At 38.1% G+C, this 15,314-nt stretch overlaps 1 protein-coding gene across 1 annotated transcript in view; it reads right to left on the reverse strand.

Annotated features, from left to right (window-relative positions):
- The window catches only part of PREX2 (phosphatidylinositol-3,4,5-trisphosphate dependent Rac exchange factor 2), a gene marked incomplete at its 5' end in the record, with an annotated part of 190,631 nt that overhangs the window by 120,898 nt on the left and 54,419 nt on the right, over positions 1–15,314 (reverse strand). The window contains 3 exons of the mRNA XM_032848425.1: positions 9,875–10,036; positions 12,024–12,208; positions 14,144–14,261. Coding sequence (XP_032704316.1) covers positions 9,875–10,036; positions 12,024–12,208; positions 14,144–14,261 — 465 coding nt within the window. The remainder of the gene's footprint in view (positions 1–9,874; positions 10,037–12,023; positions 12,209–14,143; positions 14,262–15,314) is intronic.

Genomic DNA, 15,314 nt, shown 5'->3' on the forward strand with positions numbered 1-15,314 from the left:
CACAGGCTGCTAGGAGTTGAGAGTCTGACAGAGAAATCCAATTGGCATCCTCGGATATTGAGGTAGGAATACAACATTTCAAGTGAGGCCAAGTGGCAGAAGTGGGTAGCTGCCAGATCAAGAGGGGACTATTCCAAACACTGTCAGAAAGCCAGCCCAAACCTGAGTCTATGAACAGGTTGGACAGCAATGGCATGGCAGTGCTGACCCAGAAGGGCAGGACAACAAGCAGAACCAACTGTACCTTCCATGCCTCCTGTGAATCACTGCTGAGCATCTGGGTCAGGATCAGCCTGAAGACTGGTGTGGACTCTGCTTTTATGTCACTGGAAATAAACTGATACTCAAGGCATCTGCATAACTTCCAAGAATGACCACTCTACTACTTTGAACCTTACGATCAAAATCCACCTAATCCTTGTCATGGTCTAGATGGCTGCCCAAAGTCTGATCTGCACCTAGCTTATTATCTTAAGCTCTCTTCCCCTTGCCCCTTGGGCTTCTTCTTGCCTTCTCTCAGGTCCTGTCACATACCGTCTACTCATTCTAGGTCTTTGTATGGGCTGCTGGTGTGCCTAGAATGTTCTTCTTCCCTCATCGCCACATTTACTCCTTTGGATTTTCAACTTCTATGAAATCGTCACCATTCTTATCGTGAGCCTTCATCTAGGTCCAATTTCCTTGGTTATGCAGCACATTGTAACCCTCATTATAATTATGAATGATTTTCTTATCTTTATCTCAGTGGATGGTAAATTCCATGACAATAATACCCATGTCTATCTTGTGCACCATAAACAGCCATCTCATAGAATTGAACTGGATTGTAGTTTCAGAAGCAAAAGACTGAGAGCAACCAGCTACATGTGTTTTAGTTGTGTTTAATTTAGTTATAACTGATGTGATTCCGGGCAGGTCATGTCTTTCTACCATTCTCAGTAAAACAAGGAATATGGATGGAATGATCTCTGTGTTCTCTTTTTATTTGAAAACTATAAGCAGATCCTTACAGTTTTTACTAGCAGGGAAGTAATGTGGGCACTAAGAGATTAAAAATTCAGACTAACACTGGTTACTATGTAAGTTTTCTAGGCTAAATTAAAAAATAACGATGTGATATCAAAAAAAAACACGTTATAAACGTAAGCTCACCATTAGAATATGAAATATTTTATCTGTATAGGAAACTGTACCTTCAAATCACATGTCTGAAGCTACATAGCTCAGTAAAGTCAAGCACATAGTAGGAAATAAAATGAGAGTGGTTTGAAATGCAGTAAATTGTCAACAAAATTACTAACAAATTTGATAATAATATATAAGAAAAATATCCTAAACACTAAAACAGTGGGAGTAATTTAGAGAATTCCTAGTCTATGCTCTCACCTAACGAATAAAGAAACTGTGACTTGAAGACTTATCTGGGAAAGACTCAGAATTTAAGGCCAGATTCAAACTTGCAGTCAGATGATCTTTTCCATTGTGGTTGCAGGACAAAAATCTCAGATAAAGCTTCATGGCACACACAAAGGCACAGAAATTAATTTTATTGTGGCACAGCATTGGCCATAATAGGTAGTTTGCTTCTTTTGCTTTCTTTCAGTTTATTTTATTTTTTTTAAAGATCTTTATGTATTTATTTGAGAGAGAATGCAAGAGAGAGCATGAGCAGGGGCAGGGGCACAGGGAGGGAGAGAAGCAGACTCTCTGCTGAGCAGGGAGCCCAACTTGGGGCTTGATCCCAGGACCCTGAGGTCACAACCTAATATGAAGGCAGATGCTTAACCAACTGAGCCACCCAGCCACTCTGCCTTCTGTCATTATAACTTTTTACCTGTTTATTCAAACATGTAAAGAGAAGCATCTATTCCAGACTCTGCACTAAATGCTTGAGATACAGCCCTTGCCCTCACAGAATTCATGGTCTAGTAGGACACAGGTAAAAACAATATAATATTCTTATATCTAACAATTATATTATTATAAGCATATGTAATGTTTGTATATAAATATATGACCAGCTATGTGCATATGTAATAATTATATAATAAATATAACAGCCAGATAATTAGTAATTTGGTAAGGGCTAAGAAGGAAATGAACAGAAGAATGGGGTGTTACCAGAGTGATCAAGTAAGGGAGAAGATTCCCTTCCCAGTGTGATCACTTTCCTATAGCTTTCCAACATGTATATTAATACAAATGTCTGCGACCATAGTATGTTTCCTCTCCCCATACACCCAGACGAGGTGTGTAACCAGGCTTAAATGTGCTTGAACTCTTTCAAAGAGTGTCAGAGAGGAAACTGTCAGAGAGGAAACTTCTCTGCTAAGAGTCTCTCTTGCAGAAAAAAAGACTTATGAAAACAGTGCTCTCTTCCATCCTAGGTTGTCCCTAGGAAAGGGGGAGGTAAAGGAAGGATCTTAAAGTCATGGGTCCTGGAAATTTACTGAATACATTTTGAGGATCAAAAGTGTACTCCTAAAAAAAAAAAAAAAAAAAAAAAAAAGTGTACTCCTAGGGGGACTTGGGTGGCTCAGGTGGTTAAGCATCTGCCTTCTACTCAGGTCATGATCCCCAGGTTCTGAGATTGAGCACCAAGTTGGGCTCCCTGCTCTGCAACAGTCAGCTTCTCCTGCTGCCCCTCTCCTGCTTGTGTAAATAAATAAATAAAATCTTCAAAAAAATTTACTCCTAGACAGCATGCCCTAATATGTAATTATGCCACCTTTCTGTAATGCAAACCTAAAATGAAGTAGGTACAGTTTTTGTATCAGTTGTAGTACGTGCATGAGAACACACTCTGGTCAGGCCATCCAGTAGTACGTGGCGTCTTTCTTAGAAACATCAAAAGAAACACAGATCTCATTGATCTGCTTTGGAGAAGCTTGCAAGGAAAAACCAAACAAACAAACAAACAAAAAAACCCAAAAAAACAAAAAACAAAACAAAAACTATTTTCTGTAAAGGAAAATTACAATTTTGTGATAAAGAAATGTACAGGGTATAGGGGAAGGTGAGCTGAAACACAACACTTTAAAGCTATTTTGGATAGCACAGTCCAGACTTACTCCACCTTTATTGCTCTACCCAACAATCACACATCCAGGGCTCTCTAAACCATGCCCTGTTCTAGGCATCTTGGGAAACATCAGTGAATGAAACCGATTTCTGCTTCTGGGAGGTTACATTTTAGTGAGGTGAGAAGCCAACAATAAACACTAGTCAGTTTCATCAGGCTAGAAGATGATAAGCACAACTAAAAACAAAATGCAACAGGGAAAGAGGGCTGGGAGTTTCAGAGGAGAGGTGAAGAATGCATTGCCGATTGCAATGTTCACTGAGAAGCTGGCATTATGTAAAATCTTGAAGGAAGGGGGAGCTGAGAATGTGGGCACAGGAACAGAAGCCTTCCCAGCAGAGTGACATCCAGTGCGAAAGTCCCAAGGACGGTATGCTTCTATGAACATCAAGAAGACCAGTGGGACTAGGGCAGACAGAGAGGGGGAAGGAAGAGGAAATAGGAGTGGGGAGATCATGGGTGGAGGAAAGGCACAGATCATCTAGGAGCTCAGAGGCCTTTGGAAGGATTTAGCTCTTACTACGATTGAGACTCACAACCCCTCAGAACAGACTGCCGGTGGGCAAGGAAGGAAGCAAGACTACTTGTGGGAGAGACAACATCAGCTCACCCTAGGCAGTCAGTAATCGAAGCGGTGAGAAAAGGCTGCACAGGGTGAAGGCGGGACCCAGAGAATGGTATCTGAGAGCCAGGAGTAAAGAATGCACGGCAAGGTTTCTAGACTGAGCTATGTGGAGGGTGGGTCTCATTCTCAGGTAGAGAAAACAGCGGTTATGACAAATTGTGCAGGGGCGGGATCAGAAGTTTATTTTGGACACAGGAAGTCTGAGATAACTATTAGACTCAAAGGGAGAGGTCAGATGGCCCAGGAGATTGAATGTGATCACCAGGGGATGGAGGGCGGAGTGAGAAAAGGGGAGGGAGCAAATGCTGAGCCCTGCTGCAGGGAAAGGTCAGAGAAAAAAAGAAGGGAAAAGCACAGAACACTCACTGTGACTGAGCCACCCAGAAAAGACAAAACCAGGCAGAGGTAGAAAAAGGCTCAAGAGAAGTACAAGGTTGACTGCATAGACGCAACTAAAACAAGGAATAGGATGAGGACAGTGAATGAATTTCGGCAAAATACAGGTCTTCAGAGAGCCATCCCAGTTACATGGAGGGGACCGGAGCCCATCTTGAGTGTGTTAAGAATGAAAAGTGAGTGAGACAGTGGGTCTAGACAGCAAGTATAGGGAGCTCTTTTCAGGACAGAGTTCAAGAAATGAAACAAAAGGTAGAGAAAAGTATGAGGCTCAAGAGAAAACTGATTTTGTACTCTAGGTGATATTAAAGACTATTTGTATGTTGATACAAATAATTCTCAGAAATGGAGCTACGGGTTTCTACTGCATTGGTAGTTAATTCATAAATCATTAACCATGACAACACATTAATATCCAGTTACAGTCACTTGACTAAACATAAAAACTAAGACAAAGGTAAGCTACTATTTTACAGATAGTCTCCCATTTCAATTACGTGTTAAACCCCATTGGCATGGAGTTACAAAAATTCTGTATTGAGGGACAGAGACATGGAGAAAAATTTTGGCCCTAATTTTCCTGATCCACAGGTTAACTTGAGTATTATGTGGCATTGGTAATTAAAGGTACTTGGAATATTTCAAGTAAGACTGTGGATTCCTACCTGTAATAGTTTTGGGTAAAGAGGAAGTACCTCTTGAAAGCTCATTAAATATTTATATGGAAGAAGTATCCCTAATACACAAAATAAGCCCAATTATGGAATTATTCTCCAACAGGGAATGAATCTAGAATTTAAAAGGGATCTAAGGACAACACAGGGTAAGAATGTTTCTCCAAACAGTGCATAGTTTTATGTCTGGATCACCCACACATCCTGCCCAGAGAAGATGAAAAGCTTGCTTAGGATTCATTCAAGTTTCCAGTATAAGGTCTGAACTTCTCTCATACATGTGTTAAAAAACATCTGTGGCCCTGTACAGCTGGCCAGAAAATCAATTATGATTGCACCAGTCTGGCTATAGAAATGGCAGAAATCAACTTGTTTCTATTTTTAAAACCTAAAACTTTTAGAGTCAAAATAAAGGAAAACCAGCCTTCTTGAGATTTTAGTTTCTATGGATACATTTAGTTTTACAAAAAGAGGGGTGTTTGAAGCCTTCATCTGGAAGAAAAAAAAATATGTTACTAATAATAGTTTAAAAGTAAGTTTGTGGAAATTAAAAATATATATTCACAAATGCTATAGTTTCTGTGGACATGCATTTGCTACACAAACGGAGCTAACCTTACATAACCTAGTATGGCTATTATTGTCTTCACTGTTTGAATTTTGTTCGAATAAAAAATATCCCTGAAATATTTTCCTGTTAACCTCGTTTCTCTATCTAGTGAGAAAGACAATCAATTATTCTAAATATGCATAGTCAATAAGGGATGACGAAAAGGACACCTTACAAAAGTGCTTAAGTCCTAGCTGACTGCAAGATTCTCCTTATTTCTAAAATTAAAAATAAAAACAATTGAGACAACATTCCATAGGATGGATACCTAGTCTGCTATTTGCCAGCTAAGTGACCTTAACTAAATTCTTAATCTCCCTGCGAAAGGAGCAGATGGTATGAGTATTCAGTACATATGGCTGTTTCGAGGCTCAAACCATAATGTACATACACGAGCCTTCCACATTCAGTGATATTATTTTTATCATCTAAAATCACTGCCCATTAACCTGTCCATCTCTGCTTTAAAAGCTTTCTAGGCTCTTAGTTACTTCCGAGAAAATGGAAGATACTTTTTACTCCCCAGGATGATGTTTTTGAGAATTCCCAACATTTGGGCAAAAACCTTGCCCCTTCTGCTTCTAATCCTACCCCCAACATACTCTCCAGTTTATCACAAGCCAGATTTTGGTGGGAAACCAAGCTATAACACCATTTTCCATCCACCATGACCCATCCATCATAGAACCAGATGTATCCTACCTCCTATGCTCCACTTGAATTGATTCTTTTCTCTCCATCCCTAATGCTTCTACATGAGACCAAGTCACCATCGACTTGCACTCTTTTACAAACAAATCTGATTATTACGCCACTCTAAAATATCACCCGAAAAATCAGATTTTGTCAGTTTTCTTCTTAATGGTATCCAACTCGAACCCTCCTTTCTAGTCTAGGCAATATGCCAGTTCTTCATCAATAAAATCAGTCTCATTTCTACAACTTTGCCTTCACTTATGAGATCCTTCTGTCTTCACTTACGAGATCTCTCTTTCCTTGAGTCCTTTCTCCACTTCTCTTCTCTCTGACAAATCTTTCCAACTTGCAACAGCTAGCAATTGCTGACTACTCCATCCACGATAATTTCTCCTTAACTGAAACGCTATTGTCCTCGTAGTTGAACCCATACTGTTTAGCTGTATAGTGGGATTTAGCTGTGGAATAGGAACGATACATATGCTATGTAGCGTAGTGTCAAATGCAGGTAAGCAAAGAAAAACCAAACTTACAATAAAGGGGAACAAGGTTCAAAATCCACAGCTGTGCCCAGCTGCGTGCCTTTGGGAAAGTTACTGGACCTCTCTAGCTTTGGTCACTTCGTCAATAAAATAGATGATGTTTCATGTGATTGTGTTGATAAAATTATGTAAAATCTCGGTGCAATGCCAGACCCTGTAGGGGACTGCTATAAACTGTTGTGTGCAACAGAACTCCAGGGAGCACGTTCCACTTGTCATGGTGGGACCTCCTAGTAGGTTAAGTAGTCAGTATTATTATTACTTACTTCATGTATTTTGACCTTTCTTACGATGCAGATCGTAAACATGGGGGGGCAGACATCCTCAAGTAATTATGGACAACCTAATAGGTACACATTCAGTAAATATTTTCCTATTCTTCCTGCCCCATCCTGCAGCAAATTTGCTTCTGAGAAGTTGAGTTTTTGACTCGTGCCACTGGCTTTCATTAACGAGTATATTATGTTTTATGTCTGTCACATAAAACAAATTGCTATTTCTTTTTCAGGGACATGTTTACGGGCACTGCCCTGACATTTCCTGGTGCCACCTCTTTGAAATTCAGTGTGAGAGATTTCTTTTGGAACTCAGTCTAAGAAAAGCTTTGCTTCTCTTGAGAAACACATATAAATCACAGGATTGCTGATAAATATGTAGCAGACTGTGTTTCTTCTTTTATTTTGGTTATCAGGAAACTGAAGTTCAAATATCATATCCCACATTAGCAACTAACTAGAGTCTTAGGACTTGCTGATCTCATCACCCTTTTCCCCTGGTGGGTCTATACATCATCGGTGTAATATAACTTTACCTATAAATGTACCTGCTAATTTTTCACTAATATCCATACTCACTTTTTTCCTTTTATTAATAAAATTCTGTGCGGTTTTTAAAATTTATTTATTTATTTATTTTTTAAAAGATTTTATTTATTTATTTGACAGACAGAGATCACAAGTAGGCAGACAGGCAGGCAGGGAGAGAGGAGGAACTCAATCCCAGGACCCTGAGATCATGACCTGAACCGAAGGCAGAGGCTTAACCCACTGAGCCACCCAGGTGTCCAATTCTGTGAGTTTTAGTTGGGCACATGGATGCCTAGTTGGGGACATTTCTCAGCCTGCTTCCACTAAATGACTAATGGGATGTGAATTGGAACGTGGCTTCTGGGTCATGCCCTCAGCAGGAACTCTTTACTTTCCACTTCCTCTTTTCTCTTCTGAGGGACTATAGCTTAGACATGGTCCTGATGAGCCAACTTTGACTTTGTGGAAAGGGCGATGTCTTAGGGGAGAGAGTAAAAATAGAGAAGGATCCCTAGAATATCATCAAGCCCCACCCCACTGGACTCCCGTCCAGCTGAACTTCCATGGGAGTGAAAAATAAGCTTTCAGTTTTAAGCCTGTGTTATCTTGGTCCCCCTCACAGCAGCTGAATCAATACCCTACATAATATACCCTCATCCTACTGTTTTGTTTTTACTTATGTAGTTTACTTTTGTTCATGTGTATTTCTTTAAGCTATTTCTACTGCATTTGTTGTTTGTATGAATGGAAAAAGAAAAAGAAATGAGACACACACACTGACAAGTTTGACAAACAAAATCGGCCCCAACCCCTGTCATTCTTCATACAAGTCCATTTCTGAAATAGAATTATTCTCTCTTCAAAATGTGCTTAAAGGAAAATACAAATTTGCATTTGTTTAGACCTTTTAAATTTTACTTCCAAGCACTGTCCTCTCTTACACCGAAGGGAGAACTAAAGAGAATCTTCTGTACTTCAGCTTCAACAAGGCATATTCATGGCATCTTTCCCAAACTCAAATAGGTGACCTGACCTCAGCAATCACAGAGAGAGGATTAACAGATGTGATAGTTAAGCAGTGATCTTGAGTATCATTTTTCTTCATGCAAATGGACTTATAAAAAAATAAAATAGCAATACATAGTCAACCTCCCAAGCTAAACATTTTAGGAAGTCTTAAGGAAAAACACGGTGATTCTTCTTCCCCTTGTCCACATCCCACCTGAGGCACCCAATGCTGAAGTATTCATTCTTGATTTCCCTATTCTCCCACAGCCATATTTGGACACATATGGGCTTATCTCTCACTTAATTTACCAGGAGCAAAAAACATACACACTTAACTCACATTCATAAAAACTGTGCTAAATAATATTTCCTAGTATGGCTGTACCAAATTTTAAAAAACAAACCTCATTTTGAGGGAAAAAATTTAATTAGCAAACTCCTATTGACACAAATAGAAAAAAAAAAAACTTACTAGAGGATATATTTTGGAGATCAATTTCTACTAATTCTACCTCTAAATTATGTCTTCTACTTTTCTTTATCTCCCCCACCTTCACCATAGGCCAAGCTATCATCATCACTCACTGGGACTATTGCAACAATTTCCTCCTCATCTCTATGTCTCTATTCTTGCCTCTTGCAATCCATTCCTACAGAAGACACAGCACCACCTTCTTAAAACCTTAATCAGATGAAGTCATTCCCCTGTTTAAAAGCTTCTGATCGCTTTTCGTTGATGTGAGAAGAAAATCCAAACTCCCTCCAAAGTTCCTAAAGGTAAAAAGCTTCCACAGTTCTTCACACTGGTCCCTGCCTAAGCCTCCATCCTTAAGACTACCCTCAGGCCCCCTCCCCCACCACCCCGTTTTTGTTGCTATTGTTGTTGTTTTTGCTTTGGGGCCTCTGTAAAGATTTATTTAATTCTTTGCTGCTTTTCCTACTCAAATGTAAGTACCCTGAGAGGGAAGATCTTCTCTCCTTTGCTGCTATATTCTTAGCACCAAGAATAGTGGTTGGTATATAAAATGTGCTCAATAAATATGTCAAATAAATGACATTTCAAGGAGACTGTGTTCCATGTACTTTCTGATTGAGAGTTTGAGTCCCTCTGTTAAGAGAAAAGGAAAAGAACTACTGACTCATAATTAGGTGGCCTGGCTTTACATCCCAACTCTATCTTTTGCTAGTAATTTAATTCTTTAGACTTCAGTTATTATAGTTGGAAAATGTGGAATAATGATAGCTTTCAGATTTATAAAGATCAAGTAAGACTAATGGGTGTAAAGGCCTATTAAAAACTCTAAAATGTTATATAAATGTTACTATTTCAATAAACTGGTACATAAGTAATGAAAATATCAAGAATTGAATTAAATTGGACATTTAAATAATTTAAACAATAATTCCATGCAAAGTATATACATAAACCTCTTACCTTTTTATAACTGGATATTCTCTGACATATGTGCTCAATTTTTTCACTACAAATCGCACTGAATTTACTCTGAAGGTCAGTAGGAATCACTTCATTTAGAGAGTTAAGGCTGGTACAGTTTTGTACAAAATAATCATCACTTTTAGCCAGGGCTTCAAGAATCTGGAGTAACACACACGCACATGGAACAAGAAAAGAAAACCTTCAAAATTAGCCAAATAAAATTTTCACAATTCTAGAACGCAGGGTGACCCTACCCGGCACACTTCCCTGAGCTGCTTGGGATTTCTGTGTTCAGTAAAACCATCCCAGTGAAGTGACGGGCTTCTGTGTTTGGCCTCTCATGCTTTGCCTTCTGCCAGCTGTTAAAGTTTGCCTGAGGAAAGTGAGTGGACTTCAAAGACTCCCTGCTGGATAAGTCAGTATGCTCTGATGTGGTAGCACACTGCCTGTATTTTAGTTGGAGTTACTCAGAACTTTTTTTTTTTCTCAGTTTGGTAGTAGAACAACAAACACTTAAGGAAAACCAACAGAATGGCATCCTTACTTTCTACTGAGAGGCCAGTACAGAGACTGCATATAACGAATGTTTGCTGATGAAATGAATAAATAAGAAATTGTTCGGCTAAAGTAAAATCAATGATAGTTGCAGGGTCTGAGCTCCATCTGATAAAAGCATCCCTATGATTTATTCAATTAATAAATCCCTTTGGCTATTTGAATCAATTGTAAGACAGCACTTGTGTGTATTTGTGTGTGTGCATACTACTGATCGCTGAGAATTTCCAACGAGTTGAGTTAATTACGTGTCATACTGATGACTGTTCAAAGATTGCAAGGACCGGTTACACCCTTACCTGACATTTTTATAATATTGGATGAGGGATACAATATATAGATGCTATGTTTACTTGAGCTCCCTCACCACCTCTACTTCTCTGACTTACAGAATATAAAGTATAAGCTTTTTGTTTAATCGCTTCTCTAGATAGTAGAGTTTGCTTTATCATTAGCCATGTGATCTTGGTTAAATTTCTAATTTCTTTTATTTTCTTTTCTTCATGTGTAAAATAGAAATATTTGCAAGACTTATACAGTTCTCATACACAAAATAACCCATGTAACTTTGAAAATCTGAAATAGCTAGGAAAAGGAGATAAAATGATGCTAATAACCTGGTGCCAACCTTTTACATAGATTGCCTTAGTAATGTAATAATAAGTGGTTGCATTTTGAAAACACAGATTCTATATCAAAAGATATATAGTGGTAGGACATCATCAGAATAATGGAATTTTTTTGAGGTTGACTTTCAGAATATAAAACAAAAACATAAAAGAATTTTTGAAATAGTGCATAGTCTATCTCAACTACTCATATATGAAACAAGGGTTAACATGAAAAAATAAAAGTAGGGAAGCTATATGTCATATTTCTTACTTGGAATACCTGAATCCTCACCAAGTAATAGAAAAGCAGATGAAATACTAGAGCTTGGGCCTGGGGAGGGTCTAATAGGAGCTTTACTGATTTACTTAGGGGAAGGGTCATGAAAAGCAAGCACAGGGTCACCTCTCACAACATTTTATCCATTTGATGAAAACTCCCTTCCTCCCTATCTTGGTTTAGTCTAAAGACTAAGGATGATATCCTTCCCAGCTAAGAATTACATAAATGTCTGAGGGTCTATTCATAAATGGATCTCTACGCCTTGTGAAATTTTATGAAATAAACATGAGACTTGCAGAATTTGAAGTTTCTTATAATACATTTCCAGACTTCAAATACTTTTCAGAGGATTATCTACATTTAAAAAAGCACCACCTGTCACAAAAACCATCTGAAAGGTATTCATGATACTGAATCAACAGATGTAGCAAACTTAACTAAATGCAGAGAAGCCTTTGCCAAATCAACTAACATTTGTCTGGGCAAGAGTCCCATCTAACATCACACTGTACTCCAAAAGAGATCAATAAAAAGGAAGGTTGTACGCATACCGAGTAATGAGGGAAAAAAAGAAAAGAAAGTTGAATGAGCTGACAGCTGAAGCACATACAGCTATTTACACATTTTAAAGTGGAGGTGGGGGTGGTGTCAGGGACTTTATTTAGAACAAAATCCCTTGTTTTCCCGGGATCACTCATACCTTGGCAGTGAGGCTGAAGAAACCTTTGGGCTCAATCATCTTCTCTACCACGTTGCACTTTATCCCAGCTGTGCTGTCGTACTCATACACGACCCCATATTCCAGGTGCACATTGTCTACTGTCAGACTCACGTGCTCCTTCTTCCCATCAATGATGGCCATGGTGTTAAACTTGTCAATTACCTCTGGAACAAAGACACTATGAATTCAGCAAATTCAGGAAGGGTTTGCTAGTCTCTTCAAAGAATTTAAGTCTCTCCGAATAATTTTTAAAGATTTCTTTAAAAGATGGCTATATCTGATGTCTTGTTAACATTTTTTAAAAACAACACTTAAAAAAAATATGTTTGAGTGGTCTGAATCTCACCACTCTAACATGACTAGTCTTTGCACATCCATTTTGATCTATGGACCATATGTATGCCTATTTATACCATTATAAACGTTACACAAACAATTTTTTTTTTATTAGAACGATGTATGACTTAAAGTAGGGCTCCTAAAATTGCCTCAAACATTGAATGAGTATTTGTTCAATGCAGAAAAATATATAAAGCCATTCTGAAGAAGCAGAAAGGAGATCCAATAATAATTTTTTTCAGCAGACAGGATGCATGAATTTTCCCCAGACAGCATCTTCTGCAGATAACTCACTGAGAAAATGTCATTGTTTGCTATAATAACGTTTTCATCTGGGCTATCTTCCTATTGATTTTTGGCCAATGGTCAGTCTGCTGGCATAAAAACACCTAAAATCTGAAGCAAGAAAAACCCCTGAGAAACCTAACAGCAAATATTAAATTAGCAAAAATAGAATATTAGTTAACTAAAAACAATTAAGTCCCAGAATGGCAGACACAGCAAATATAACATAGGAAAAAGCAGAATAATGGTTTATCTTAGAATAATTGAGTCCCAGAATAGCTAGAAATAAATTATCAGAGCATCTCATCAACCTTTTCACTGTGGCACTAATGATGATAAGCAAAAAGAGCTAATTCTAAATGAGGAATAAAGGCCTCAAGACAAGGTCCTGAGATTTGTCCTAGTTTAAATAATTAAGAAAGTTGATATGTCATAACAACCTTGGTGCTCCAGTATGGTTGAAATATTTCTAATATTGCCCACGATCTTAGTGGCTCCTACCCAGTGGCCTTGTAGGAGTGGAGGAAACACAGCTTTTGCTGAGTGCCCCGCCCTTATGATCAGTGTGTATAGGGGATTGTGTAACTGCTGGTCTGGAAGAACCTAGTAGTACAATAAAGATGTCCAGAGTTATCTACCAGTAATGTGAATGGAAAGATACCAGGAAAAGGTAAGCGAAGGTTCAAGGACTTCTGTGGGAAAATGTTGAAACAATAATTCAAGGTATTTGTCCAATGCAAATATAGCTTTAATTGCCTCTCTCCCTTTACTCTTGAGGAAGAGGCCACTAATACAGCAATCTGCTGGTTGCTTCACAGAGGAAACAGAAATGGTATGAGTCCTTATCAAAAGATCTCTCTCTTTCTCTCATTTTTACATTGTCTCTTGCATTACAATTAATGTTAGAATACAGTAAAAGTTACTGGAATCAAGAAAGTATTTTCAAAGGGACTATACACTTTCTTTCTAAACTCAGGCTTCAAATTTTAGTGCACATAGAGATTAGCTCTTGTTAAAATGGAGATTCTGTTTCAATAGGTCTGGGCAGGGGCTGAGATTCTGCATCTCTCCAGGGGATACTGCAGCTGCTGGTCTGTGAACCACATTGGATTAGGAAAGTCTACACAGCATTTAAACTCAAAACAAGGAAGCACATTATAACTTGGGTTTAATCCTCATTCCACCATTTACTGACTTAGGCAAATCCCTTAAGCTAATAAGCTTTAATTTCTTCTTCCATAAAATAAGGATGATGACAATAACACTATGGAGAGATTTCCTTTTTTGATGAGTTTTTACAACAATGGTATGTTAGTGACTAGCTATTCTTACATATGTATTTGACATAACATCTATTTGGTGATAATGATTTAAGAAAGTGGCTTGAACATAGAAGATATTCAATACTTGGGATGAGACACGGGCACACTGAAAAAGAATACTACTATGACAAATGAGAAAAAGAAGGAACCCACCTTCTACTTTGCAGTCAAAAGCATCCCCTACTTCATCTCCAGGAGGTTTGGAGTTAGACTTTTGAAGGTCTTCTTGAGCGCTCTCAATGCTATTATACACCCATTGTATGGAATCTTGCTGGAATGAGGAGGGGGAAAGAAACCTCAGAGGTATTAGTGCTTCTCAAAATGTATATCCATTTCACAAACCCACTTTAGGAGAGTTGATAATCTTATTTATTCTTCTAGTTTATTTAAAGATAATAAAATTTGAAAGAGAAAGAAAATCAACATCAGAAACTAATAAAAAGTCAACAGCAAGTATATTATTTAGCAAATTGATTTTTTTTAGGCTTTAAATTTTATCTTCCAAAGATGTTTCTAAATAGGCTGCATTTCCCAAGTGTCTTACTTAAATGCCTCAAGTAGATCTTAAGTTATAAATTACATTTTTAAATAAATAAATGCCAGATGGACAGTTTTCTGAAGAATCAATCATGTATCACTATACAAACCACTTAAATGCTCTCCTGACACATATATTTAATACAGTTAATGCTTTTTTGAAGCAAACCAATAAGAAAATTGGAAGAACATCTTTCATTTCATTGGGTTCCCAAGTGATGTAACTTTTTTAATCCTTCCATATCATTAATCATCCTATATTTTAATTAAAGTAGCAATTGCATGCTCATCTAAATAAATGAGAAAGAGGAAGTGGCCACCAAGCAAATGTTTTCAGGTCTGCATTATTTACTTTAAAGTTTATACCTTTCCTAGGTCAGATGATGAAACTGAATTGTACTACGTAAGTGTGATATCATTTACATCATCCATTTTTCTCTTGTATTAACTTCACAGTTGTGTTTCATTACTATATTGCCAACCATCATTAAAAGGCTAGTTAACATCGATCATTCAAATACCCCTTGGTAACCTGTTGTGACCCCTAAGGAACCATATGCTCTGGTATCCACACCTCTGTGTAGCTCCTTCTCACACTGAGCCAAGGCTTAGTCAAGGGATCTGATTTTTCCAAAGGGATATTAGCAAGCATGGTTTAAATAGAGTTGATCGCTTTATCCCCTCTTCAAAGGCAGACACCCTGCAGAAAGGACAACTCCCTAGACTGGAAAGGAAGGCCATGGGGAGGAGCTCTGGAGTGAGAGAACACAAGGGGTGGGGGAGATGC

Source organism: Lontra canadensis, unplaced genomic scaffold (genome assembly GCF_010015895.1).
Source record: "Lontra canadensis isolate GAN:19392208 unplaced genomic scaffold, GSC_riverotter_1.0 scaffold203, whole genome shotgun sequence".
Classification (NCBI taxonomy): domain Eukaryota; kingdom Metazoa; phylum Chordata; class Mammalia; order Carnivora; family Mustelidae; genus Lontra; species Lontra canadensis.